The sequence below is a fragment of the Sinocyclocheilus grahami genome, unplaced genomic scaffold (genome assembly GCF_001515645.1).
Source record: "Sinocyclocheilus grahami isolate Dianchi unplaced genomic scaffold, SAMN03320097.WGS_v1.1 scaffold1156.1, whole genome shotgun sequence".
NCBI classification, from domain to species: Eukaryota; Metazoa; Chordata; class Actinopteri; order Cypriniformes; family Cyprinidae; genus Sinocyclocheilus; species Sinocyclocheilus grahami.
In genome coordinates, this window is record NW_015506335.1 from 302,802 (window position 1) to 313,131 (window position 10,330).

The 10,330-nt window shown below is 36.5% G+C and overlaps 1 protein-coding gene across 1 annotated transcript in view; it reads right to left on the bottom strand.

Moving 5' to 3' along the window:
* LOC107567401 (TGF-beta receptor type-2-like) overlaps positions 1-10,330 on the bottom strand; it is a 116,943-nt gene that overhangs the window by 101,367 nt on the left and 5,246 nt on the right. Inside the window, exons 2-4 of the mRNA XM_016253080.1 lie at positions 10,111-10,326; positions 8,962-9,103; positions 8,702-8,866 (exon numbers count right to left, since the gene is read on the bottom strand). Coding sequence (XP_016108566.1) covers positions 8,702-8,866; positions 8,962-9,103; positions 10,111-10,326 — 523 coding nt within the window. The remainder of the gene's footprint in view (positions 1-8,701; positions 8,867-8,961; positions 9,104-10,110; positions 10,327-10,330) is intronic.

Below are 10,330 nucleotides of genomic sequence, written 5' to 3' on the forward strand. Positions count from 1 at the left end.
CAATATTTATATTTTGGTTAGGTGACCTTCTAGATTTTTAGTTGCCCTTTCTTCGTGCTAAAGTATTTTTTATATAATGGATTGGATGCGAAATTCGGTCTGTCATTTGTTTACTGCAGTATCATCGCATCCTCTCATTAGCTGAAAATAAAGACACAATAATGTATAAACATCATACATTTGGAAGAGTGTCAAATCTTTCACCTACAGCTTCTGTCTTTTGTTTTGATTTCACACCGAGTGGAAATTTCACTTCATAATGCAAGACAAAAAAAGAAACAGGCTACCTGAGATGCCTAAAAGACGGAGGGGGAAAAAAAATTCTGAAAAAATAAATAAATAAAAAATCTGTCATTTCTAAAAGCCTTACTTTGCAGTGGCAACAGTGCTTGAAAAGCATCTCGAGAACTCCCAATTTACAGCTCTCTTCTTACAAAGTCTCATTGTGTTGGATGAAGTACTGAGTGCTGAATGGGCTCTATTCACTGCAGCTGGTTTTATGATGTGTAAAAGATAAGTGGCCCAGTGTCTCTGAAAGTGACGACTCTGATCTGACAAAAACACTACGAATGCCTTGTGTGCTGCTTACTCATTGATTTCATACTGCCATTCAACTTAACGCATGAAAACACCCTTGTGCACAATGGACCTTTGTAGAGGCTTCTCAAGCTACAGTGGATAGTATTGCTTTTCATGCTTAATGCAAGGTCTGATTAAAATTCATGGTTTAGGTCAGTTCCTTTTTACAGACAAATGAGCTGTGATTGACATGAGCACATCTCACTAGTATGTATATTACAAATGAATAAAATACAATCCATGCAATATTAATGCAAAATACAGTCTGAAATGTATTAAATTAATGGAGGAAATTAATGTACGGTAGCAGTTTGCTAATCTGGGACAATGCAAGGTGTTTGTAGGTGCAGGGTTTCTGCACAATTACTGGTGACAAAACATTCCCATTAAAGTTATACATCCATCTGCTTGACCCAATGATGTTTTTTTTTGTTATTTATTAATTTTTTGACAGTCAACCTTGTGGACATTCACAGCACAGCACAGTCTGGCTAAACTGACAGCTGACATCACCGAGTGACGTTCCCTGGCAAAGCAACCTCCTGCTCAGTCAACAGTGTCTTCCCAATGACTTTCCATATGCCCTCTGACCATTACAGCTTATTTATTTATATATTTGGATTCCTTAATTTTTGCCTGCAGCCTGACTGTTGGTCCAAAGCAGATGCTTAGCATAAATTTTTCTGACATTTGTCATTTCCGTTCTTGAAATGAGTGAGAACTGAGGAACAAACTCCTCATGAAAATAAGTCAGGTTTCTTTAACCTTATTTGTTGAAGATTTCTGTCGAAAATATTAATTTCCTTAACCATCCAAGGAATCTATGGGGTTAAAATGTTTGTGTTAATGGTTCTTTGTAGATTATGAACGTAACAGTCATATAATTAAACACATGCACATGTGTACTTTCATTAGCTTATCGAAATGGGAAAATTGCATAGATTTCTATTGATTTTATATACAGCTAGATATTAATAATTGTATTAAAACTTAAAAATGAGCTCACTCAAAAATTACATGTCTCTAATTTCTTTTGAGTCATATTTTATTCAACAGGTTCACAAAAATGGTCTAAATGAAACTTTTCTCAAGATTTTATGTAAATAATGACTTAAATTTTAGACTTAAAAACTACTGTATGGCTTCAGAAGACTTAGAATATAGTCGCATGGGCTACTTTAATGATAGTTGTATGGTCTTGCATCCATTTTGAAGCTTGAAAGCTCCAGTCATCATTCATTACAATTTCATGGAAAAGAGCAACCAGCATATAAAATAATCTATTTTTTTGCGGTATACAAAATAATGAAAGTTGTCCTTTTTGTGGCTATGAAAGAGAAAACTTGAAAGAGGGCAGAAAATTATGGGTGAAAAAGTGATCTGAAATGTTAGAAGCTGGATTTGAACTCACATCACAAGCACAAGCACCAAATTGTGACAGCATGTACAAGAACTACTAACAGCACTGATATTTATTGTCTTCTATTTACATCCTCAAAAAATAAGCAGTTAAAGTTAATTTATACAGTCAAATGCAATCAATGCTAAGAATATTGGCATCACACCTTAATTTACCCACCAGACCAGCAAAGACAAAAGTATGTGAAGGTACAATCTTACCTGCATAACACTCTCATCACATTAATGCACCAATCATTTAGTTGAGTGCTAAAATACACCATCAAATTACAATTTTAAAACGAATGTCTCAATCAAACCTGGCCGTCCTCTAGAGAGCAGACATCTCCACGACTATAAAGGGCTTCCCATCGAGCTCACTCTTCCCTTAAACAGATGCAAATATTAATCAATTTCTAGAGTGTTAAACACTCCAAACCTGCCCTTGAGGAGTGAAGGGTCTATTCTCAAAATCTCTATTAAGGGAAATATGTGCCATGGACCAATTAAGGTACCAGGAGTGCTTGCAGAGATCATTAAGCAGGTTTGTGCGTGGCTCAGGGGCTCTTCACAGGAAGGAGCAGCACTCGAGAGAGCGACAGAGTGCAGGGTGGAGCATGAGGGTCTTCTTCACCAGGGGAGTGGGCCACGCCATCCAGACAAGCCTAATGTCTTTGCCTAGAGAAGAACGGTTCATTTGGAGTCATTAGTGAATTACTGAAGTTTGAAGTCACTGCTCTCCTGGATGAGAACATTAAAGCTATATCTCTCTCACAGACCCGCTGGAAAACAAACGATAATCGTCACTTAGCACGAAGTTTGCGCGCAGCAGGAGGGGGCCAACGTTGAATCAATGTTATATATAGCACAAAATCCTATGTTGCAAATCAGATATCGGATAGCTGTTAACAGAAAGACATTATAATATGCTAACATATTAATGGAGCGTGTTATAATGAATGATCTACGACTAGCAGTTAATCTGCACAAGTGCTTATCAAATGAAAAAAAATTACAATGACTGCACTGTGGTTTTGTTGAGAAAATACTTAAATATGACTGAAATATAACTTAAATATGGCCAGAGAGAGATGTAACTTTTCAGAGTGCAGATGCATTATGGGACTTCAGAGGAAGGACGCTGGCAGCCGAATGTCCCTTACTCTCCAGAGGCCTCCGTACTTTATCTACATGAATGGATTTCATAAGCGGAGATAGGGTGCAGAGCCAGTGATAGTCACTTTAAATGACCCGTATCCTCATCTTTTATACATTCTGACCCGCTTTTACGGTTAAGCCATGCATTCCTGCCTCCCAGGCTCAAAGGCATATGATAAGATAAGGAGATATGAACACGTCGCTCTTCTCATTTTCGTTGAAGCCATCTACGAAAGATGGGGGGATGCAGTAAATATTTTGTTCTTTGCATGGAGAGAAACAATATAATAGCATGGGTTAATTGAGTTTGTCTTGTTGTGTCAGTGCAACGTATTATAGTCAGTCAATATGTAATTGCTTGTGTCAATCTCAATTGTGTCTTCAAGGAAAGGGTTGATATTTTTGTCATTTCAAGTTAAGCACAATTATGTGGCAAATAACAGTAATTAAAAAGGCACCCCACCCTTTTCCACTTCAGCGTCAGGTTAACGCTAATACACAATGAACAAATGTGGTAGCTGTTGAATAAACTTGTTGAAAACGATTTCAAAACAGTGAGTGAGTCAAATTAGGCATTTCTAAATAGGCAGTGTGTAAACAAATATGAGGCTTATTTTTCCCAGTATATTTATGTGTAAAACATCTTCCCCTCTGGCTATCCTCCATGCTGTTTTGAACACTCCAGCCCGGGCACTATGATCAGCTACTCCCCTTTTCTGTCCACATGAAAGGCTCTGTCCAGATGTTGCAACTTCTTAGTCCTTATTCTTCAATGGTGGAACCAAGTATCAGCTCCCGCTAAAACAGCACTGGGATTTTTATATAACTACACATTCTAGACAGCAGACACATTTTCAAAATAATTAAAAAATTTGTGTCACGAAATGTAGCTTTTTTAGGCAAGAATGTAGATGTTTAAAGTTCAAATCTGCAGTCAGTTTATAAAGATTGTGCTTATTTGAAAATTAGCTGGCTCTGATGTCTCTGTAGTGGGTAAACATGATAAACATGTTTTAGGTTTATCTGACCACACATTATTCTTTTTTTATTTTATTTGTTCCACGGTAAATAGTTTTGGCTGCGAGTGAAGCCTTTGTACTTTTGAATTGCTTGCTTGTTATACTTTATACTAATACTGTTACAATGGCTATTGCCTATTATTGTTCATTAAAACTATTATTTAATGAAAAGAGTTGGGGTTGTGTTTTATATTATTTTACATTCATGTACAGCGAAGAAAATCAGGGTATGCACCCGATATAAATATTTGTAATATTTTTTTAAATGGAAATTACAGTGACAATAACTGAGGTAGGCACTTATTGCCATGAAGCGATGTTTTCAAGTACACTGTGTTTCATTTGCAGAATGATGAGACTGCATCCTCCAGTCCTCAGGAGTTTGTACTCCAGCGTCGAACCTGCCAAAGCTTCAACACTTGTGTTAAACTATCAATGGCAGTTTTAAATGTGTGGTGGAAGAAAGTAGTTAGACACACAAAAGGGTTTTTTGAGACACTTCTTATTCTTTCTTGTTCTGAACAAGTGCCTATGGCTGAATCACAGACGTATTGCACCCCTGCTCGTGTGATATTGCCCATATGCACAGAATGAGGCAGAAATCATAATATTTTGTAGTATTCTATACAGTAATGAAAGTTATTGCATTATAAATATGCTTCATTCTTATAAAAATACCCAAGATGGCTTGAAGAACACAGATAAACGATATATTGTCACTATTGTGTGTTTATTTTCTTCATGTTTGATCAGTTTAAGTGTTTCTACAGCGATAGCTGGATGTCTCTGTCCATAGATATGTATAATAAAATAAATATTAAATTAAAATAGAATTATTATTATTATTTAAAGTCCCAGTTATTTTACGTGGTCTCAGACTTTTGAACCTTACTGTATGTACAAATGCATCTTAGATAGGTATGAATTTGAATTAGCAACAAAACTTTTAAGCAAAAAAAAAAATTACTGTCTTACTGTTGTCAAGAAATTGTTTCTTTTGATTGTTGTGTTGTTTACCCTCACCTGCCTATCCTAAAATGTTGTCAGTAAAGTGATGAGTGCACTATTTTGAGATGAGAGCTGTGTTAGTAAGTTAGTAATTAACACTATACTAATATACTAAATAACTAATATAAATACCCTAAATGGCAAAACTAATATTCACCTATTAAGTCGTTATGTAATTGTGTTGTATATGAATTTGGTTTAGACAGCTGGCCCACAAATCAACCATCCCACCTGAAAGTCATAGTGAATCCTCTTTCCATCCCTGGTACAAAATGCATCATTGTACAGTCTAAAACAGAATTTGAATTATATAGCATTGCAGCTTTCATCTAGAATGACTCCATTACTAACGTCATGTTCAGATGGCATTGTGTGAATGAATGCACCTATGGCTCAGTGAACCTGTGGCACTGAAGCAGCTAATGCTCGGTGCAAGCCAGAAGAAGAAAGAGTGACTTTTATGTCTCTCATACTCCTGTGACTCTATGGTGTAAAGCATGCTCTGGTGGGCATTCCCACAACCCCGGCCCTGGTCGCCAGCCCATCCAGCAAAATAAACCCTTAATGAGAACTTTATGAGACACAAGATGCCTCACGGGCCAAAGCTAATGTATATCTGAATAAAACAGCTCTCTGTTCTGTCAGGAGATTCAGCCAGCATGCACCAGGCCACCCGAGGTGATAGCAGGCCCCGCATACTGAGGTGTGTAGAGCGAGAGCCAAAATGTCAGTATCTCTCAGAGCAAACACTGTCACAGCTAATTCTAAAATGAGCATGCGATGGGGCCCCGCAATGACACAAAACAATTAGGCAGATGTTCTCACCAGCCTCCTGAGCCAGGGCAATAAAACATACTGCCATCACAAGTTATTTCACAACTCAAAATCTCAACCAGACAGGCAACATGTTCCTAGTATTATATACGATTATATGAAATATAGGGAATGATGCTCCCTTAAGAACAGAGGGCATTTACTGCCAAGTCGTAACATATTTAGAGATTATTTTAACATGTACAGAAAGATGGAACATCATACAATATATTATTAGAGGAAATAAATGGAAATATTTGCTTAGCTGTTAGAACAAAATTGAAAATCAGGAAAATGGGCCATCTCACCTCAGACGACAAGAATCCTTACAGAGTAAAATTATGGCAATCAGCAGAATATAAAAATACAAAATTGCTAATGATTAATTAGTGAAAATGTGTCATTATTGTGAAATACTAACTAAAATTATTTGTAAATTTATGCTGATATTTTGAATTTAGTTGAATAATTTAGTAATGACAGCCAAACCAAAGACCAATTTCAGTCAAACACTAATACACTAGAATGTCATAACAGCAATATACTTTGAATTCAATTCTTGACATTGTACCCCAGGGGGAGGGGGATTAGTTCACCCAATAATAACAATTCTGTCATCCTTACTAGATTATTAGTTACTAATAACTTGCATTCAATTATTTTTCCTCACACTTAACTTCTCCTTTTGTTTTCCCTGTGACGATAGAAGATCATTCCATTTAGGAGCGACATGAGGGTGAGGAAATTGTATGAACTGTCCCTTTAAATACTAAGCCACCCATATTAGCCATTCAGTGGTAAACCTTAACTCTCACACCTTCAGATAACTTTCTCTTGTATTTTTAGCACTGACACTTGAAGAGTGTGTTATATCTCTATCTATTCCAGAACCAAACAAGTATACGCACTGGTTCAGAATGCTGTGCATATAAACAGATGCAACATATACGACAGGCTTTTCCTGAATATTCTTGACAAAAATGTCACAACTTGTCAAGCGCAACCATTTAAAATGGCATGTGAGTACTTAGGCGTAGAAAAGAAGCGAGACAGGTGTGTACTCTCGGCTCAAGCTCACTGAGTGGGGCGTCACATAGCCGCAAGGTAGTTTACTTGTGATAGTACTGAGCGGAATGACAGGAGCACCTCATTAAGGGTGTGGAGCCAAATACGTGTCTATGATAATGCAGCAAAGATGGGCGAACAAAAGTACACCACTGCTTATAATCTAGCTGTTGTCCTTTAAGGTCTCTGAAGGCGTCAAAGCTCAGTTGTTTCGATAGTGAAGAACAACAAGGATTTAAGATTTTTAAACAGCATCAGAGCCAATCCATTCTGGTTACCCTGGTAACCACAGACTAGTTTGTGGATATGCTTTTGCATGACTGCTACCACGAGTGTCTAATCACATACTCAAATTCAGGACAGAGCCGCTCTGCAAACCTTGACAAACAGTAGACAGCCAGTTCTGGCAAGCCTTCAAAATGAAACAACCATAAGAGAAACTAGAGATCCACGAAAACAATCACCTCAGGCTCTACGTTATGAGTTGTGCAGCACTTGATCTGGGGTGGGAAGTTAGCAGTCAGAAGAATGTACTCAAAGAAGGATTAAAAGTGGCTTCAGCCCTGCCAAACCATCTCTGTGGAAAATGAGATGAGCCAGGCTGTGTTTTTGGCAACAATGTGCTGGTGTGTCGAGGCACACGTGTTTACCTTAATCTGAAAAAGCAGCCAATGTTAAAGGACTAGTTCACCCAAAATTAAAATCCAGTCAGTATTTACTCACCCTTGTTTCACATTCTTATAACCATTTTTTGGTGAAAAAAGGTATTAATTCAGAATTATGTCCTGTTAAATGTTAAATTAAATGTACGAGTTAACTTGCTCAAATATTTCAAATTAACAAAACATGAATGAGTACAAATAAAAATCTGCTTGCTTAAACTTTGAATTTCTTAGCTTAATTTGATATAACTGAATATATAATATATATATATATATATATATATATATACCTGTTTTTCTATTCTGGTGGGGACTTAAACCTGAATACACACAGACTCATGGGGACTCATGTCATGGTGGGGACCTAAATTGAGGTCCCCACGGGTAAACAAGCTAATAAATCACACAGAATTAAGTTTTTTGAAAATCTAAAAATGCACAAAGTTTCCTGTAAGGGGTAGGGTTGGAGTAGGGCAATAGAATATACTGTCTGTACAGTAGAAAAACTATTACGCCTATGGAGAGTCCCCACAAGGATAGCAAACCAGACGTGTATGTGTGTGTGCGTGTGTGCGTGCTCATGTTTGGAAAAATATATATATAACTGAACTTTCATAGGACAAAAAAATTAAAAAGCACGGGTATACATCAAATCTACTGAGAAAATCGATATTTTGAACATTTAATATATTTAATATTAAGTTTTGTTTTTATGATATACATGTATATTGAAATCTTAAATTTATATATATATATATATATATATATATATATTTGTTCATATATGTATAAACAAAAACGTGTATATACAGTATATATCACACATTTAAGAAATTAAATATATTCTGTGTAAAAAAAATTTTTTTTTTTTTACAAATATATTTTTAAAATATATTTTACTGGTTTTTTTTTTTTACTGGTTTTTTTTGTAGAGTGCTACAAAAATCAGTGACTTAGAAGGCAACTATCTATTCAAAATTATAGTATATATATGTATACCCCTGTTTTTGTGGTTTATGACTGTAATTGTACCCACTGGATGTGCTGTCCAGCTCGCTGGAATATCTGGTCGTCCTCTGTCTCTTAACACCAGATCTCTCATGCTGTCTATACAAGGTTGTTCACACACCTTTGAGCTAAATGGGGGTTCATAACTCTTTACCTCTGTTAAAAAAAGAAAACCGATATACTTGAAATATTACAGTATGTTTTTACAGTAAGTGCCTTTTAAGCAAATATCCATCGAGAGCTTTACTTGCCTCCTATGACGTCACACCTAGAGACCATTTCCCACAGCACCAGGGCCATGGAGTAGATATCAATCTGTTTAAAGGACTCTAAGTCCTCTAGATTTACCCTGGACTCCAGAACTTCAGGGGCCATGTAGCGTGCTGTCCCTACCTACAGAACACAGACCATGTAATTTAAATCAGACTTCACCAAATTTAATTACCAATGGTTTCATGTGATTACATCTGTGACCTTAACAAATCTGAGCTTTCGTTACACTTAAAAAGCTTGAAGAAATTAACACTGTGCCCAGAGCAGTTCTGCCCACTCAGATGATACATTTAGAAACGATTCGGTTTAGAATGGTTGGTTTTTTGAGTGTACAACGGATGCAACATTTGAAGTCAATGGCTCTGTTCTGAAACCTAAAGGGCTGCCTACGCAGGCATCATACGCCAAGTTCTTGGCGACTACATTGTCTTCCAACATTCTTCATTCAAGGCAGAAACTATTGAAATCTGTTTCTCAGGCACTATTTCTATCACTTGTAGTTGCTGCCTATGTAAAGTGGTATAAATCATCCCAAAAATCCAAGATAGCAGATAAAGCAAAGAAATATTTATTATAACTATACACCACTGTTCAAAAGTTTAGGTTCTGTCAGATTTTTCTTTTTTAATTAATACTTTTATTTAGCAATAAAAGTGACAAGACATTTATAATTTTATTTATTTTTTTTTATTTTTTTTATTAAATTGTAATAATATTTGACGACTGTTTTTTACTGTATATAAATCAAACAAATGCAGCCTTGGTTGAACATAAGAAATTGCTTTTAGAAACTTAAAAAAAATCTTACCAACCACAAACTTTTTAACAGTAGTGTACTTATTTTCATTTAGAGTTTATACTTTAAAATTATTGGTAAAAATGAAGTATAATTAAAAATGCACTATTTTACCCAATATTTTTGTGTGTTGTACATGTGCATATCAGCGTATTGTGTCATAGGTTTAGCAAGCAAAAAACTACATGGAGTGTTAAAAAAATCAGTGACTTATGAGGTTCAATTTCATCTAGCATGCTGCCTTATAAGGCAACTACCCATGTAGGCAGCAGACACCAAGGCAGCTCAATAGGTTTTGAAACAGAGCCAATATTTTGCCCCTCCTTCCTACCTGTCCACTGTTGGCAAAGTCATCTACAGTGAGCGAGAGGTCGAGTCGTAGAGCCAGTCCGAAATCACAGAGTGCACACTCGCTGTGGTTCTTCAATACAATGTTGCTCCCCTTCAGATCTCTGTGGACAATGGGTACTTTTGGTGTGCCGCAGGGTGTTGTGTCACTGTGCAGGTGCGCCAGGCCTCTCGCCACAGAGCCTGCCAGTGAACACAGCTCA